Source organism: Grammomys surdaster, unplaced genomic scaffold, assembly GCF_004785775.1.
Source record: "Grammomys surdaster isolate TR1022 unplaced genomic scaffold, NIH_TR_1.0 141, whole genome shotgun sequence".
Lineage (NCBI taxonomy): Eukaryota > Metazoa > Chordata > Mammalia > Rodentia > Muridae > Grammomys > Grammomys surdaster.
In genome coordinates, this window is record NW_021604599.1 from 9,089,978 (window position 1) to 9,109,699 (window position 19,722).

The 19,722-nt window shown below is 40.0% G+C and overlaps 1 protein-coding gene and 1 pseudogene across 2 annotated transcripts in view; both read left to right on the forward strand.

Annotated features, from left to right (window-relative positions):
- Mamdc2 (MAM domain containing 2) overlaps window positions 1-15,554 on the forward strand; it is a 151,092-nt gene extending 135,538 nt beyond the window's left edge. Inside the window, exons 12-14 of the mRNA XM_028764009.1 lie at window positions 7,340-7,599; window positions 14,329-14,413; window positions 14,530-15,554. Of these exons, the coding sequence (XP_028619842.1) occupies window positions 7,340-7,599; window positions 14,329-14,413; window positions 14,530-14,594 (410 nt within the window). The 3' untranslated portion in view covers window positions 14,595-15,554. The remainder of the gene's footprint in view (window positions 1-7,339; window positions 7,600-14,328; window positions 14,414-14,529) is intronic.
- On the forward strand, window positions 13,511-13,946 carry LOC114618306 (annotated as a pseudogene). Its single transcript, XR_003710944.1, has one exon. The product of XR_003710944.1 is annotated as an ATP synthase subunit g, mitochondrial pseudogene (transcript).
- Window positions 15,555-19,722: the final 4,168 nt, after the last annotated feature.

The window sequence follows — 19,722 nt, forward strand, 5'->3', positions numbered from 1 at the left end:
GTGTGTGTATATGAACACAAGCATGTGGAAGTATTCATTTTGTTCAGGAATGTTTTGTGCTTTCACATGAATTATGAGGTTTTTTTCCATTTCTATGTATAATGTCCTTAGAATTTTGATGTGGATTGCAATGACTTATAGGCTGCTTTTTTTAAAAAAAATAAATTGATTTATTTTTTACATGCATGGCTGTTTTCCTGGATGTATGTCTGAGTACCATTTATATGCAATGTCCCCAAAGGCCAGAAAAGGACACTGGATCCTCTGGGATGAGTTTTTAATCTGCCACTTTACCCACAGGTCTTACCTCCTGATCACAGTATTTGGAATCTTTATATCTCTGGCATCTTATAACTATAAGCATTTGTTGGTGTTTTCTGCTTCTTCTGCCAAAGGTCTTGCAATGTCTGAGATGATTTTGCATAGTGTCCTATTCTTTGGCAAAGGGTAATAGAAGGATATTAAAATTTATACAGACGCTGTTGTAAACTGCCCAACAGTGGATGTTACAGTCTGTGTCTTTCCTTGTATAGCTCCCTGTCCTGAGTAATAAATACCAGGGATAAAGCATAATGAGACAGGCTTTACTCACTACCATCATGGCCGGCATAGGAAACAGTACAGAGTGATTTTTCACTGGAGGGGAGCGATACACCATGGCCAAGGAGAGATGGAGAAACACAGAGCTGCATGAGATGGGGCATGGAAAAGGAACAGGAAGTAATGTCAGGGGTAGGAAGGACTCTGGATGAACTGACCTGCCAGAATTCTTGATGAAAGCAGCCCATGGTTGTCAGAATCACCTAGGAGATGGTGGAAGACAGAGGAAATGATTACATATCTCCTTGATTAGATATCCAGGGTGGAAGGTGCCTGACTTAGAAAGTCTCCTGCAAAACAGGATTTTGTGAGGAAAAAGTGGAGACTAATGTTGAGACAAGCAAGAATCATTGTAAACTCTGAGTATAACGGTGCTTCAAATGTCTTCTTTTTATCCTGTTGTCACAGAAGACACTTGAACAACCATATCATATTAAAGCAACAGTTCTCAACCTGTGATGTCTTTGGGGACTGAATGACCCTTTCATAGGGGTCGCATGTCAGATATCCTATACATCATATATTTACAATATGATTCATAACAGCAGCAAAAATACAGTTATGAAATAGCAATGAAAATAATTTTTGTGGTTGACGGTCACCACAACATAAAGAATTGTGTTAAAGGAGGGTTGAGAACCACTGATTTAAAGTGACTTGAATAGTTAATATAATGTTGCTTAGATGGAGAGCACTGAAAAGTTTCTTTAATGGGGGACATATCCTGAAATAATGCATTTTTGAAATTTTTCATTTATTCAACAATTTAACAAGAGTTCATAGATTTTTGTTTTTGTTTTTGTTTTTTTAGAATGCTGGAGGTAGACAGCCTATTATAGATCAGCTGAGGCAACATAGTAAATATTGTGGAAATCCATTTAGTGAAGTTTTAATAATTATCTGCTGTTTTCCTTAGGTAGCAACAATAAGCTTTTTGTTATTAGGTGCACACTGCAAGCAATAACAATAATGAGTTGTACTAAAAAAAGAAGCCTCTTGCCTGCATGGGAGACTTACTGCATTTAGTCCTAACAAACGTTTCTATGGCTCCTTTACTAATGTAGATAATAAGATAACCGTAGAGATCTTAAAAGGTGGGACTTCCTGCTACACATGGGAAAGGGCTCCATTGAGACCTGGGAGCAATAGTACAGTGTATGTCCCCTTGATGCCTACCATGTATTTGTTTAGTGTTGAAAGTCACAGGACGCTTTTTAAATTAATATAATGCATTCTGGGACTTCAGAAGGACATGTATGTATTTGTATACTGCGTCCTACCTTTTCACGTCCCATCCTTAAAGCCTGTCAGTCTATACTGGGAGGAGCATAGACAGTGAGAAGGAAGAAAGGAGAGAGGCATCTAAGCCATTTTGTAGATAACTGTATTAAATGCTAAGTCAATATAAATCCATTAAATAAAATGAGAAGCTCAAAAAAAAGACCCTCTATAAATATGCCAGGTAGTTCTGTGAACTGTCAGAATCAATACATCATCATAGATAACAGATCCAAGGGAGATACAGCTTCTGCCTTACTAAAGGACAGTGCAGAAAGACCTTTCCACAGTCTGAGGTTAGAATGGTACAGTCTCCTAGAAAGATAAAACACCCAGCAGTGAACTGTCTCTACTCTTTGCTGGCTGAAGAGCCTGGGGCATGATTACATGGCCTTCTGAGTCTGAGTTTCCTAATATAAACCAGCAATAATGGTTAATGCCCTGTTAGTCCCTAGGGTTAACTGATGATTAACTGATAATATATAAAGCCACTGAAATGTGTAGTATTGTTATTTTTACAATTTGTGAATCTTTTATTGACTCTGATGTCTGTTTCTGTAATACTTTTCTGGACTCACTGTTTAAGGCCATATGTGCCTCTATAAAATAGAAAGCCTGTGACCAATAATAAATTTTCTTAATAGAAAGCAAAAGATTTGGTTGAGTCATTAAGCCCCCTAATCATATTCTATTCACTCCCCAGAACATCAAGTGATAAGAGTATAGCTATTTTTAGTTTTGCCAGTAATACCCATGCATATGAAAACCCATAGCCAGTGTGCCAAAAGTATTCTTTTATAGCCTTACAGCTTGTTTTCTGTTTTCATGCTAGCATGAAGTTTATTGCTTGAATAATACATATGAGTAACAAAACTAAGAAGTATTACGACGAGTAAACTATTAAAAGGAAAATATTAAATGCAAGTAGCGTCTGACGGACGAAAAGTATCATGAAGATAGAACCTGGATGATGAAAGTTTGGGGGATACACATCAATAAATCACTGTACTAAAATAACAACAAAGGCGCCCTCCAAAAAACTCTGGCCCTACCACTTCACTGCTGTTAAAAGAAAGAAAGCGTTCTGTGACAGATGGAGAATGCCTGGCATTGAGGTAGCGTGGACTTTGCAGGATTATTCCTCTGATTCCTGCACCATCTGCGTGAGTAGCTAGCTTTCTCCTACAGAAGCAGCAGAGTTTTCTAATGCCACTGGGCCTCTTATTTACAAGACAGTGACAGCAGGTCATAAGAAACTTCCTGGGGTTTTATTGCCACGTCTGTGATGCCAGGCTGTCAGAATTCTTTATAAGTATTTGTTTTAGAAGGTTTTTTAAATAGGCATTTTTGTGGCCAAATGATGATGAATAAATAAATCAACAGATAACTAACTACCCAGTTTATGAGAAATTCCTTTCCCACAACCCCCATAGCCTCAGCTCCTGGTCCACTTAGTCTCCGACAGGTGGACTGTCACAGGCCTTTCTACCTGATCCTTTCTCCTCCTGTAAAAGCATCTCCATTCAGTGTCTTTAGAATTCCAAAGAAAGACACCGTCACGTTCCGTCCCAGAGGCTGTTGAATGTTTGTTCTGGAAATTAAATTACTTTCCAATGTACTAATAAGTCAAAGGAGGATTCTTCTTTATTTCTAAGAACACATATCAAAGAATTATTTATTGAAATGTGCTGTTAAGAGAAAAAGAAAGCTATGAATTTGAAGCGTTGTTTGGGTTTAGTTTCTTTGTTTCTTTTGTATTGTTTCTTGAGGCAAGGTCTTGGTAGCCAGGTGGCCTCAAACTTCTGATCAGGCAAGAGCATGTATATGTGGTGTGTGCAGTGTGTGTGTGTGTGAGTGTGTGTGTGTGTGTGTGTGAGAGAGAGAGAGAGAGAGAGAGAGAGAGAGCATGTGTGTGAGCATGTGCGTGTATGTACGTATTTGATTGAAGAACAGCTTAGTTCAAGTCCTTGTCTTTTAAGATTCGCATACCTGATACCCAGGTATGTAACCTAGCGACTCCAGTGTGCTATAGTCTTTCCACAGCTAAGCTTCCCATGACAGTTCTGATAGCATCAGATCCCACTTTCCCAAAGAAGACTTCTGTGAAAAGCTTTTTAAATATGTGGTAAGATGTTTGAAAATGCAAAATGAAACCTATTACTCCAGATTCTAACCTAAAGTGTTAATTGATAAAAACTGTTAAAACTCTGGGCATCTGGTGGGGCTGACTGGACTGGCCCTGCCCCCATACCTCACCCTCACTTCTGCCAAAAGCCCTTTAAGGAGCCCCTAGTCTAGCAGCCTTATGGTGCCTGTTGTCTGGCCTCCTCCTGCTAGACAGGAGCTCCCAGTGCTTCCTCCCCTCCCCCTTCTCGGGCTATGACCTGTGACTTTATAATTAACTTTTCTCTAAAACTCTGAACAGTGGGAAAATACATTGTAAGCATTTGGTTTGGTGGCACTAAGCACATCACCTCACTGGGCAGCCACCATCCCTATCCTCCTCCAGAAGTGTGTACCCACTGAAAACTAACTCCTCGTTTATGACAGCTTTTTATCATGGCCAAACTAAGTGGGTGACATAGCAAACTCAAAAGTTATGAATCTGGAAAAGGGACAGGCAGGGAGTCAGGGGTGGAGGGAGGTATTAGTGGGTAATTAGACTGTAAGAGAGGGTTGGAAGAGACTAACCAGACTGCATTGCACATGATAAAATTATCAAAGAACTAACCTGATAATAAGACATAGAGTATTGTTAGAGGGACACTTTTTAACAGTTGTTTTTTCCCAAAGCTTTGATGATTCCCCTTGTTTTCAGGAGTGCTTTTCCAGCCTAGTGAAAACAGCTTGCTGCTCCTTCCACAGGGCCTCATCCCATGGACTGTCAAAACCCCTTCCCAACCCTGTAAAAGAGAGCCAAGAAGCTAGCAGAGCAGCTGTCACCCAGTTAAGGATTGTGAATACAAGTGTGAGTTTCTGCTTCTCAGGACATCACAGGTGCCTGGCACACAGCAGGGCCCCAAAGCACCAGAAGAGTCTCATGGGACTCCTGCATGCTAGATGTCAGACAGTAGCCTACAGAAAGAAAAGACTTTATTCCCCACCCTCAACCTGCTAACAATACTTTCCACAGTCTAGAATCCTTCATATGCAGGGAGGCATGAGCTAGCCTCAAGCATCAGTTCCGTGATGTTCTGTTCCACCCCAAGCCTTTGGTGCTGAGACAGAGCTTGGAGCTATAACATGGAACCACTGTCAACACACTCAGTGTTTCTCAGCTTTCCAGACACGGGTGAAGCACATGGCCTCTGTGAGTGTTCTGGTGGTTTCAGGAAAGGGGAGTATCATGTGCAAGTCAAGAACAAAGAAGTGCCTTGAGTGGGGGGTGCATGCCTTTAATCCCAGCACTTGGGAGGCAGAGGCAAGCGGATTTCGAGGCCAACCTGGTCTACAGAGTGAGTTCCAGGGCAGCCTGGGCTACACAGAGAAATCCTGTCTTGAAAAACAAAAACAAAAGGGAAGTAGAAGTATTTGTAGCCAAAAGGAATAACTTGTTCATACATGGTTCGCCATACTCTGAAGAGCAGACAAAACTGTTAAAGTCATTTTTTTTTAGGAATAGAAATTGGTCTTTATTGCTTCAAATCAGTATTTCCATATACATGTGCCCTTAATACAAATCATACCCTGAAGTGATGTACAAAGGCTAAAACTGGAGTGGGAGACTGAAGTTAGCATCCTAGAAAAGTGCCCCCCCTTCCAGACATGACCCCTCTTCCAAACGAAGCACAATTACCTGGGTCAAGCAGGGTGGATTCCCTTCCATATCCCACAGCACTAAGCTGAAAGCTCTCTGGAACTATTAGTGTTAGCTGATAGCATTCATGTGACACCCAAGACTCAGAAATACGGGAACAGAAAACAGACTGCAGAAGTTGTGTCTATAGGAGTATGTAGTCCAAAGCAAGTGGGGTGAGGCTGTAGGAGGCAGCACAGGCAGCCCTGATTTAGTTAGAGTCCACTGGCCTGCCAGCAGGAGCCTGGAACAGCATAAGAACTATCCCTTTCAATGCTGAAGAATCTAGTATCTTATACTCATGAAGGAAAGAATGTAAACCAATACTCGAGGAGTGACTGAGAGTTTGTTCATCTTCTAGGACCTCAGTCAGAATGACCGTGGCCAAGAATTATCATCACTAAGTGATCCCAGGCCTTCTGTCACTCATGATGAATCCATTGCTTTCTACTTTATCTCTCAACTCCTCATAGTCTGTTCTTTGTATGTGCACAGTGAGGGTATATTTAAAGAGTAATGCCTTTCCTACTAGAATCTCATCTGTAGCAAAGGTGTTTTTACATGGGATTTCTGGTGACCCTTAGAGAACTCCAAAGCAAAATACAAAATTTTTTTCATTTTTTTTTCTTGTTACCTTAAAAATTATTTCTTGAAATATTTTTAAAAAATTAAAAAAGCTCATGCTGACATCAAACTCGCAATCCTCCTGCCTCAGTCTCACATAACACACAGCATACACATACATATTGAACATTTAGAAAGATTGCTGTAGAAGACTGCTGAGGTTAGATTATAGAAGATAGATGAAGAATAAACACACAAGCCAGGAATTTGTCGCATTAGTTCAAGTAAAATGACTAGACCAGGACACTGTCAGTCGAGAGAGGAGGATGGGGCTCTGAATTTATCTTGGAGACAGATAAATTCCTTATCCTCCAGGAGTTCTGACAGCCTGGATGAGGAGAGAGGGCAGAGGGGGTAATGCAGTATGACTCACATGTTTGGGGCCTGAGCAAACATGTGAATGAAGCTATGCTTGGGCTGCTGTGACAAATTAAAGCTGGACAGCTTATAAACTGCATATGCTTGCTTCTCATAGTTGCGGGAGCTGGGAAGTCCAAGATCAAGGTTGCAGCAGATCTGATGTCTGGGGATGGCCTTCTCCTTCAGATGTGACCTTCTGTTCAAGCTTATAGTTTAAGAGATGAGTTCATTTCAGAAGTCCTTGATAAAGATGCTGATCTCATTTGGGGGCAGTCACTGCCCTTATGGTGTAATGGCCTCCTAACCTCTCCTCTTTGTATGGACACCCTAGGCATTGGGATTTCCATGTGTGAAGCTGGAGGGAGTACGAAAGCATTTGGAATATTATCTGTGAAGTAGTAAGATAAATTCTGGTGTGATAATAATGCCAGTGGTATAATGCTGCTGTATTAATCCCTTTCTATCTATTTAACTGAATCATAAACCATTAAATGAAAAAATCATTTTGTGGTCTAATCCTTACAGCATGTCTATTTTTCCTGGATCACACATACTCTTCAGGATTATAAAATCTTTTTCTCAGTACTACAGCCAAAGCGGCTATGTTTCCAGGAACTCTACAAATGAAGAAAATGTACTGGGGGTCTTTTTTAACCATGCCTGCTTTACATTCCTCTCAAGGTTACTACATGTATATCGAGGCCTCCCACATGGTGTACGGACAGAAAGCACACCTTTTGTCCCAGCCTCTGAGAGGCGTCCCTGGGAAGCACTGCTTGACTTTTTTCTACCACATGTACGGAGCAGGAACTGGCCTGCTGAGTGTTTATTTGAAAAGGGAAGAAGACGGTAAGGAGCTCCTGTTGTGGAGAAGAAGAGGGGAGCAGAGCATCTCCTGGCTTCGGGCACTGGTTGAATACAGCTGCAGGAGGCAACACCAGGTAAGCCATGAGGAGTGAGGACCATCAGGGAAGGATGGACTGAGGCACCTGGTGCTCTCCTGGGTTTTTTTGTTGTTTGTTTTTTTGGTTTTTGTTTGTTTGTTTGTTTTGTTTTGTTGGGGTTTTTTTTGGTTTGGGGTTTTTTTTTTTTTTTTTTTTGCTAAAAAAGGGAATAATTTGTCCTTTTCCGAAGTCAGAGATAAAGGCAGGATTAGTTGAAAAGTAAACCTAATTAGCCTGTTATTGATTAACTCTAAGCAGTGAGTGAATAATTAGACAGGGAGTTAAAGCTTTGGACATTCATGCATAAAGTGATTGGTTTTGTTTTTTTTTTTTTTAAACAATTCAAGGATGAAAGGATACCTATTTTGTCTTAGTGTGTTCTGAATGTCAAGTACATTTCTTCCAAAGGAAAGTCCCCTTTCTTCTAAATACACTACTGCTGCTCCCAGCACCCATGATCCACTTGCATGTAGGGCCTTTGTTCTAAGATTCTACTTAAGAGTGTATAGCCTATGGTAAGTTTTATAAGCCTCTGTATGCATGACCATATTGTTGTAGAAGAAACTGGGGTCCTGATCCCAAGTCCATGGTCATCCTCACAGAACACTCCCCATGTGCTATAGAAACCCCCTCTCCTAGAAGTACGCAGTCATTCCAGTAGGTGGAGCTAAGAAACTACTCTAGCCTAGAAAAGCCCAGGATAGCCACAGACTTCACACAGCCACCAAAGCTAAAGCTCTGGGGAGGCAACCTTCAGACTCCCAACTGTTCTTAAAACCACTCTGTAAAATTCTGGTGTGAGCAAACCCTCCAACTAACACTCTAACTTCTTCTGCAGCTTTGCTTCTGGGTGGTAAAGCTCCTGGGCCCAGGAACTTTTAACCACTGGCTGGATGCCTGGCCTAAGCTCAGATCTTCCTGAGAAGAGGTATCCAAAATCCAAACTTTTTTTCCTCACCATTCTACAACAGAAACTGATTTTCTAAAGGTCTAAACTGGAGATATCACAACTTAAGTGGCTGGATACATTGCCACTCGAGCTGCTATACTGGTGGGCAATAAATGACAGGAGGAAGATGCTCTGCTGCCTAGGAAGGGTCTGCCAGTTAAGCACAAAGAACTGTTTGGAGATGCATTCGAGAATGCCAGATTGCTCCATGAAAATTTTTTATGACTGTTACAGAAGGTACATGGTCCAGATGAAAGCATACTAACAGTTGCTCATCATCCAGAGATGGCAGCTCAATCTTGTTAGACTCCAGGGAAGTCAGACTCTTCATCAAGTGGATCTCAAGGCATGGTCCAGGTGCCAGCAGCATCAAAAATACCTGAAGTATAAGTTCACCCAAAATGTTGATTCTCATGATCCACCTCAGAATACTAAATCAGAAACTCTGGAGGGCTTTGGAGTCCCAGAAATTTATTTTTAATAAGCCCTAAAAATGAATCTGATACATGCTAAAAATAGAAAATCTACAGACTTAAATGAATCTAATTCTTTGGAGATGGCATCCAAGCATTGACACACATATTGACACACACATGTGTGCATGGGTGCGTACACACACACACACAATTTACAGTGTAGACAATTGTATCCATTGCCTCATGCATGCCAGGCAAGTGTCCCATCACTGAGCTAAACTCTCAGGCCAGTATGTATTCTCAAATGAGACCGATACACAAATTCTCTAAAATTTGAGTTCTAGGAATCAATACACAAAACATATGCTATGTTTGCTGGATAGCTGATCTTAGAAACTGGTTTTGATTTTGTTTTAAGAAGTCTAGTTATGTAACCCAAACTCATCTCCAGCTCAAGATTCCCCTTCTTAAATTCCCATTGTTGGGATTCTTCCACCACACACAGCTTGAAGAACTTTTAAGCATAGCCCATAGCAAAGCCTCTGGGCCGCCATTTTGGAATGTCGTAGTTCAGAGTATGAAATGGTTATAGAGATTTTCAGTTCACAATCTAGAAGGAATACTCTAGAGTAGACTGCCCCTTTGGTTGATAATGGAACAGATGATCAGTCTCTTCATCTGTACCTAGGGCTCACCTCAGGAATCCCACATGACTGTAGGGGGACTAGGCTACATTCTACTGTCTAGTAAACTACAGACACATTCATGTGCATAGCCTGTCCATCTGTTATGCAGTGGGTACTTAGACTGCTAAGAGCTGTATACAAGTTGTTCCAATTAATGCCACAGCTCCACTTTGTAGATAGAGAAAAGCTGATGGCTGGTAGAGAACTCACACCCCAGTCTGCCCAGTACCAAAGCCCGTTTCCATAACCACAGTTCTACACTGCCTGCTGCCCCACAGAACTTCCAGACCCTCCTCATTCCCTCAGGGTCACAAGCATCAAGTGAACTTGGACAAACCTTATCTGCTCTGGGATTGTCTCTACATCTTCAAAATGGGTAAATAATTCCCATCACGCTGTCACCAGCAGAGTAAAAGTGCCCATTAAATGAGATGTAAAAAGGTTTTTATAAACTTCAATGTACCAAACTATTTAAAAATGTTTCACTGTTTTTAAAAACTACATCTCCTTCCCAGATTTCCCTGGAATCCAATTCTCACTACCGTGGCAGAACTGCTGTTCTTAATAGCTGTATCAGGCATCCAGATTGAGTTCTTGTGGTTTAATATAAAATATCTCATTTTAATAAATATTTATTGACCACAGGCATGTAATACATGCTAAATTTCTGCAATAAATATAATGTGGAATTCTTCTTTTTGGAGTTTATATTCTTGTAGGAGAGTGATTTTTAAAAAACAGGAAACTATAAGCTGGGGACTGGAGAGATGGCTCAGAGATTAAGAGCATTTTATGTCTTCCAGAGAACCTGAATTTGCTTCCAGCACCCTTGTTGGGTGGTTCTACAACCTCCTACAACTCCACTTCCAGGATCTGACACCCTCCCCTAGCTTCCATACACACACACACACACACACACACACAGAGAGAGAGAGAGAGAGAGAGGGGGGGGGGGGCATACACACATAAATGAAAATTTTTATTCATTTATTTATTTAAGCTAAAATTAGCTAATATAATACCAATGCCAATAGAAATAAATCAGTTTGAAGTGACAGAAACAGAGTTGAGGATAAACTAACCTAAAAAAGGATAAAAAAGGTAAAGGATAGCTAACCTGGATGTGGCACGGAAAGTGATGGAATGATAAGTTGTTGGTAAGGCCCATGCTGCTTGAGCTAGACAAAAGATCTACTGCACAACAGAGTGTGACTCCAGTCAATAGCAATGTACTATATATTTCAAAATGACTAGGCAAGTAAAGTTTAAATGTCTCATCACCAGAAAATGGTAAACTAAGAATGATCAGCCTGATTTAATTTTTGTTTATTGTTAACATATATTGAAATGTCATGTTGAACCTTTAAAGATATAGAAGTATGGTTTGCCTAATAAAAAATAGTATTAATTAGAGAGAGAGCAGAGATGAAGATGATTGGGTAATAAAGCCAAAGGAGTACTGGGATAGTTTAACAAAGCAAGCATCACAGGACATGGCGAAAGTTTTGAAATTATTCTAAAAGCAATAGAAACCTGGCAGGTGGATTTAAGGTAATGATCTGCTTTTAAGCAGTAGCTCTAGCAGCTGGCAAGCACAGCACTGCGGGAGGCAGGCTACTGGGGCCCTATAGCACTGGTCTTGGCGAGAACACCAGGTTGGTTAGGAAGCAGCAGTAAGAAGTCATCAGAACCCCACAGAATCTTGCTTTGTATCACTTCTGAGATGCAGCCAAGGCTGACCCTGAGCTCATGATCCTTTCTTAGCCTCTCAAATGCTGTGATATGGGGACATTAAACTACCATGCCCACCTCTACTTTGTTGTCTTATAGGTGCCTTAGTCTTGGTAATTTTGACTTGGTTTCTCTTGACCTAAAGAAGTACCTATCAGTTCAATTTCCTAAGTCTTTAAGACAAAATAACTTAAGAAAAGTTACATCCTGATGACTTAGTAGACATTTCACATATAGGCATATACATAAGCATATGCGTACACATATATATTGGGTAATGTACAAACCAGCTAAGGCTTCAGATCTTGTTAAAGTTAGACCAGTCTACATATACTATCTTCATTAAAGTTCTGCGCAGAGTTTTACATGATACTTGCTTTTAATTATAGCTGCTACCAAAACCTCAACTGTATAATGATGTTAGCAAAGGAATATACACCCATCTAATGTTGACTTGAATATTTTTATCTGAAATTTCAAACTATCCTCCAGCACCCTTATTTTTTTTTCTCCAGCACCCTTATAAATACACTTAGATTCCTTAGCCTGAAGTTTGGGAACCAATAACATATCTAATTTAATCCTATATTTGTTGTGGTTGTTCTAGAAAGAAATATTTGTTTATTGGTTGCTACAGGATAGGGTTGGTTAGACTTAAAGCTGAAAGACAAATCAGAATAATCTTGTACATGAAGAAAAAAATTGCTAAGATATATCTACAGTCACAACAGAGAAGTCACAGGTCTGTCACATGTTTGTCACTCAAATATTAAGGAAATTCATGATAGGTTTATAAAGTCCAGAGTTTAGCTAAAACACAGATTATTCAAATCATTCCATCAGAATCTATTATTATTTTAATTTGAATCTAAAAACCAGATTGTTTTTGGTGTCCCAGAAACATATAACTGTTTATTAATCACATGCATATCTTCTCCTATACAGATGCATTAGAACATTTTCCCCCCTTTTCTTGCCACTTATTTTGATTCTTGTTTAGGGTTGTCTATAAATTAGAGTTATCTAGAGAAATAGAACTCTGGAAGGATGGACAGGCAGATGGATGGATAGATCAAAGGGAAGAGAAGAATTTACTATAGAAATGAGTTAAGAGTTTCCATGACATGTAACATGCAATCTGGGGAACCAGGAAAGCTGCAGCACAGCTTTATCTATATCTGAAAGCAGGAAAAAATGGTCTAACCCTCAGGAAAACCTGAAGCCTCAGCTGATATGAGTCTTGAAGACCAGAAGCCCCAGAGCCTAGCATTTAGTGCCCAGCAATTGGAAGTGATAGGTGCCCAGTTCCAAAATCGAGAGAACCCACTCTTCCTCTACCCTTATCCACACTAAATAAAGGCCGTGAAGCCTAACCTGGGTCACTGCTTCAACAGCCAATCTCCTACAGAAAGTCCTCCACAGACATGCCCAGAAACAGTGCCTTGTAACCACCTTGATGGCCCTGAGCCCAGAAAAGTTCATACTTAAAATTAACCATTACATGTTATGTCCTTAGAGAGCTTTCTTGACCTTATTTTGTTATGTGTCTATTATTAAAGCTTCATTAATTTCAAGAAAATTATATAAATGTATTAATTATTCCATTTATATTCTTAATTTGGTGTAGCTTTTGTAAAATTAGCTGGGGGGGTATTTTAATCTAAAGCTTAAACTAATCTAATGACACAGATGGAGCAAGTATGTCTTCTGGACAGTTGTCATTACCCACAAGCTTCTCTGGAGGATTCAGTCACTTATTAACATTATTGCAACATCCTTAGAGCCAGTGATCTGTTTTTCTAGATCAAGAATATTTGATTCATTGTTTTCTTCAAAGACTCATGAAACAGAGCACCTCCTATCCCATATCATTGGGCTATGCCTTTGATGTTATGGTATTGAACATAAATGAATCTCTATCTTTTGGTCAATGTAATTATTAAACTTTTCCACCTAATGCCAGCATCAAAAGTAAATTCAGTGAGAGTCTAAAGAAACAGAAGAGTCCAACTTAAAGACACTGGGAGACGCTAGTCTTAGAGTGTTCTAGGTGGTTCGGGTTTGCCAGGTCACTAAGAAGCACTAAAGAGTCCAGAAGAGGGGGGTGACATTCAGCCGGTGGTTTGGGGAGAAGTACCTTCCACCTTAGATCATGGCCAAGTTCGTCCGCAGCTTCGCGGAGAAGGCACCGTCGATGGTGGCCGCTGCCGTGACTTACTCGAAGCCTCGACTGGCCACATTTTGGCACTATGCCAAGGTTGAGCTGGTTCCCCCAACCCCTGGTGAAATCCCTACAGCTATTCAGAGCATGACAAAAATAATTCAAAGTGCTAAAACTGGTAGCTTCAAACACCTTACAGTTAAGGAAGCTGTGCTGAATGGTTTGGTGACCACTGAGGTGTGGATGTGGTTTTATATCGGAGAGATCATAGGCAAACGTGGCATTGTTGGCTATGATGTTTGAAGACCAATCTTTAACTTCTGATTTGTGTTCTTATTTGAATGTTCTTGGACCATGTGTAATGGGACTGCTATTTGAATAAAATACTAGCTGTCAAAAAAAAAAAAAAGAGTCCAGAAGAGTCACCTAGGCATCACATTCTAAATAATCTAATTTGAATCTGTAATTTTAGTTATTATTGTCTGATTTTATTTATTTTATTTTAGAGACTGGGTCTCACTGTTTCCCTGTCTGGCCTCAAATGTACAGTGTAGACCAGGCTGCCCTAGAAATCACTAAGTAGTTAACACTGCCTGGAATTTATAGCAATCCTCTCACCTTAGCCTCTAGATTGCTAGGACTATAAGAACCAGGCTTGAATTTGTAATTTTGTGTCCTTTTCCTTTAAGTTAGGCTCAGCAGTTATCAAAGCTTCCAAACCCAGCCATCACAGTTGTATCATCTTGGATTCTGTTTCTAAATTCAAACTTCATTCATTTTCAGATAATCTTTGAAGCCATTCGGGGAATATCAATAAGAAGTGATATCGCCATTGATGATGTTAAATTTCAGGCAGGACCATGTGCAGGTAATATATTCCCCAATTGCATAAACTTGGTTGGAAATGGGGTTTTATAATACAGTCTCAAGTTATAACTATTCAAAATTACCTTTTCTGTAATTATTGTTTGTCTTTCCTGACAGAAATGGAAGATACAACTCAACAATCATCAGGATATTCTGAAGACTTAAATGAAATTGAGTATTAAGAAATGATCTAACTTGACAGTAAGAAGACAAAAGTTGTACCTCTCTCAGTCAAAGCAAAAACAGAAGAAATGGATACTGGATGTTCTTAACTATTGCATAAATTGACTTCAGAAGACCCGCTTTAATTACTTTTGAAAACTATATCTCTATATATTGACTCAGGGCTTTCCTCTGTTTTCCCCTGCACATCTGACAACTGTTACTAGAAGTACAGGCTACTGGTTTTACAGAAACCATTTCATCTTAATTTTGGTGCCAGTTGAAATATGAATGTACTATGTTACAGTCACTTCAAAGTACACACATAAAGGGCACAGTCAGAATGAATGTGCTTATAAGTCTGCATTCAGTGAATGTACTGGGAGACTAGGTCTTGGTGGTTTTCCTTGTGAGTTTCAAGAATGAAAAATTTACTTAAACAATAATGCAAGGTCAGTAATATCTGCAAAATGGATACAGTGTTTTATGAGAACAAGATATTCTGGAAATAAGGTCACATTTGTGTACTTGACTCACAGAAAAGGAGCAACAAATCATGACTATTTCACCATGGGTATGAGCGAGGCATTTTCATGGAGCCCCAGGGTAAGTCTATACTAATTCATGCTGCCTTCCAAGGCAGCGCCATCTTCTTTCTTCTCCCTTTGAACTGCCTTGGACAGTCACCAGAAGCACCTGGACAGCAATGCACCTTTTCAACAAGGCAAGCTTGAATTTTTTATACACACACACCCAACAATTTTAATAAATGTGTTAAACAATTTGACTGATTTTTATCATGAATATTGTTAGTGAAATTTTTAGTAGCATGAGTTCAACCACATTTGCTAAACTATGGTTCTCTATTGACTTGTTTACAGAATTGTATGTATGTGTGCAATTGTGTGGCTAGTCAGCTGTCTAAAACTTCAAAATTACCCAATAAAAGATCATTTGAAAATCCTTCCATTAGCAATTAACTCATTACTACATTACTTGTCTTTATCAGAACATATCCATTATATAATTGCAAATTCTAAATTTGAATCTCTATTCTGACATAATGAAAAATTTTAAGTCACCTTATCAATGACATTACTATGTACTTTCATATAATAATTAATATTTAAAGATTTTTTTATTTCCCATAATAATCTCAATTTCCCTAAAATTTATCTTTAAAATTTATCTTTAGAATTAAACTCTTAGAGACACAATTTTTCTTTTAGCTTTTAAAATTAACATATTTGTTGGGGAGTGGTTCTGGCTTTCACTTAAGAGTCAATTCTCTGAGTGAATTCATCCATCAGTTGGTGGAAAGACCCACAGCCAAACAACAGGCAGAGCTTGAGAAGTCTTGTGGAAGAGTTGAGGGGAGAAGGAGTGAGAGAGCCAGAGCAGTCAAGAAAACCACAAGAAGACCTACAGAGTCAACTAACCTGGGCCCATGGGGGCTCACAGAGACTAAACTACCAAATAAAGTATATGCATGGGCTGGGCCTAGGCCCCTTACACATATGTAGCAGATGTGCAGTTTGGTTCTTCATGTTGATCTTCTAACAGTTAGACCAGGGGCTGTCTCTGACTCTGTTGTGAGAATTAGATCACTTTCCCGTTGCTGGGCTACTTTGTCTGTCCTCAGTGAGAGAAGATGCACTCAGTCCTGCTGTGACATGATGTACCAGGGTGAGTAGGTATCCATGGGGCGCCTTTGCTTCTCTGAGAAGAAGGGGAAGGGGAATAAGAGAAGAGGATGATAGGGTGGGACTGGGAGGAGAAGAGGGAGGAGGCTGCGATCAGGCTATAAAGTGAATGAATAAACAAATTAATGGAATCAGTTCTCTCCTTCTACCTACCACAAGACTATACTTGATTTGGCAGGTTTATCTGCAAGTACCTATGTATACTGAGCCATATCACCAACCCAGGACACAGAATATGTTGTTACTTTTATGTTCTTGGTGCCCAGAAAGAAAATCAAATGAGCAAATGAGTTTAATCTCTCCCTCATCCCTGAAATGAAAATGTTAGTAGCATTGTTTCACAGAGGTGAAAGCTAAGTATCAATACTGAGGATGTAGCTCAGTAATAGAGCACTCGCTGAAGACAGCCAGGCCTGGTCTTTGATCCTAGGTACTATGAAGACAGAACAAAGTGAAACAGCCAAATATCAGAAGGTAGAAAGTTACCTAGGACTGCATAGCTCTGAAGCGGTGGCAGGTAAAAACCAACTTCTTAGCTTTGCAAGGCTGTTAACCCACTGGTCCCATCTGTGAAGAACACCATGCCTCTCTGCATGCCACATTACTTAGAAAATAAAAATACTCAGCTATGTAAAAATCAACATCCCTAAGTTTATAGAGAAAAATTAAATTCATTATGTAATAAGACAGGATTTTATTAGTGAAATTTTTCCTATGATGATTAATTAGACACAGAGGTGTAATTGGAGTTTGATATTCATTAGGCATCATAAATCCCTCATAGTATCCCTCCCACCTATGACTATATTACATTTGCTGAATGAAGGAATGAACACTCTTCACCCACACATATCTGAGTATATAGTGAGGTATTTGTGCTGTGTGACAAATGAATAAAGTATTTCTCTGACATCCTTGGCAGTGACATAAAGTCTTTATGTAATCATTCCATTTAACATTTATTGAAGCCCTACTGTTTCCAGAGACAGGGCAAAGATGTCTTTATAGGCATTAACTTATTTAATCCTGACAACAACCCGTGTGGTAGATCCTAGCAGCAGTTTCATTTTCTACTTAAGGACATTAAATTTGTTCAAGATCAACAGTCAGTGCAAGACCTGGGTTTGAAACCCAGCCTATTGCGTTGCCCATCCTGTGTTCTAAACTTTTCTAAAATGGCCTCCTCAGCCTGCCAGCTCCTCCTCAACTTCATCAGCAATATGGTTTATAGACTAGCCAAAGGTTCTTAGTTTCCCTCTTCTAGGGTTTATTGGTTATACAAATAGCTCCAAGGTGAGGCTAAGGAGATGGCTCAGTCAGCAAAATGCTGCCACGCCACCATTAGGACCTCAGTTAGGATTCCCCTGGCACCTTGTCAAAAAGCTTGATGTGGTGACAACTCCATGAGCTCTAGGTTCAGTGTCTTGTCTGGAGGGGAAAAAAAAGAGGTTAATGAGTTGGAGAGACGGCTCAATGACTTAGAGTATTATTTTGGGGCAGCAAGGAAAGAGGTAATTATTACTGGCAGTTGCTAAGAAACGACCTGCCATTTTTTTAGTGTCCATTTTAGAGTCAAGGAGGTGGAACGTGAGCTAAGTGCCTCACCTTGCCTCATTCTGACCGTTGCAGCTTTCCTGCTTCACTTTCCTTTCCAGGTTGCCCTTAGCATTTGACTCTATTCAATGTGGATGGAAATAGAGGCAGATTGTAAGCACCAGCATAGGCTCCCCTGGTTCGCAATGCCCAAGGGGAAGGCATATTAGTTACTAGGTGCTATTTAACAATTTAACCCCAGTCTCTGCATTTATTCCAATTCTCGGCAGCACCTAAACACCCAAGCTCCTGAAATAGAGACAGCTTTCTCTGCAGATTGCCTTCTTCCCTCTTATGATTCACCATCTGCAGCGGAGGTTATTTATGTAGAGAAGGGAGGAATAGCGCAGAGATGGAAAACACAGTACCTCTGATGTGAGGTCTGGTTTAATGTGGAAGAACAGAGTTCAGAGATGATTTCTTAAAATACCTATGTTCTGGGCATCTCAGCAAGCATGGAGGTTACAAAGACATGCACAAATTAATGAAGAAAGTGGGATACAAGACAACCAGCACCATTTCAGGAAATATGATGTGGCCATGGGCTCAGAGTTCATGGGAACACCTAGGAGCAGCAACTGATGGTAGAGATCAAGGTGCAGCATTCCAGAGGTCTGGATGCTTTCTTGTCTTACTCTTGGAGGGGTAAGACTGGAGTTCCTTGACATCTCATCCGCCTGTTTCCCCATACAATCAGAACTGGGTAAAAATATGTTTTCATAACTAGTAAGTTTTCTAATACGACTGGATTTCTGGCATGTGGATCTCTGTAAAGATGTAGCACATCCCAGAAATTAGGTGCCCTGCTCATGGATTCTGGCTGCCTCCATTCAAATTCTGATTTGGCTGCTTACAAACTAGAATTGAAGGCAAATCTTTTTTTTTTTTTAACCCTCTGGTTCCTTTTCCTACTTTGCAAAATGAGATAAAGTAGTTACTATGAAGGATAACAAAAAAGTAATAGATGATAAGACATAGAAACATGCTTGTTGTCCCAGCACTTGTGGGGCTGGAGGGAAGAGAATCAGAAATTCAAAGTCATCCTTGGTTCTGTAAAGAATTTAAGGCTGGCCTGTGCTATATAAAATTTGGCCTCAAAGCAAAGTAATACCCACCAACAACAATGTAAGATGTATAAGAACATAGACACATTTCGTTTTGGACACAAAAGTATTCCCGGTTTATATGGTAAGGAATTAGTAAAATTCAGTTATTTTTGTGTCTCTTTCTGTATAAGGGAAGTGTGAGCTTAGAGTGCCATCTTAAGGATAAAGAAGCCACAGAATCCTGCCAGGTCACCATCCTTTTCTTTAACCAGTGGCTAGGCAAGGTCTTCTCTTCCTTCCCACAGAAGTCACTGATTCTGGTTCTCCTGCATTGTACAAGCTTATGCTAAATTAGACTTCTTTACAGATCCATCTTTTTTTTTAAAGTCTTTTTTTTTTTTGGTTTTTGGTTTTTCAAGACAGGGTTTCTCTGTGTATCCCTGGCTGTCCTGGAACTCACTCTGTAGACCAGGCTGGCCTCGAACTCAGAAGTCCACCTGCCTCTGCCTCCCAAGTGCTGGGATTAAAGTCGTGCACCACTACTGCCCGGCCAGATTCATCTTTTTAAAAAATTATCACCTAATTTAGTTTTCATGAGCTGTTTCTGCATTATCTAAATGTTCAAGAAAAGCACTTAGTTTAGCACAAATGTGCTCATGGGTTCCAAATACCAGAAGGGGTTTAAAAGGTTGTCTTGGAGGTCTATAATAATTTCATTGGTCCTTTTGATTGGATATTACTTTTTATCTGGATATTACTGTCTCCAATTTAGGCTCTCTTCCTCCTCCTCCTCCTCCTCCTCCTCC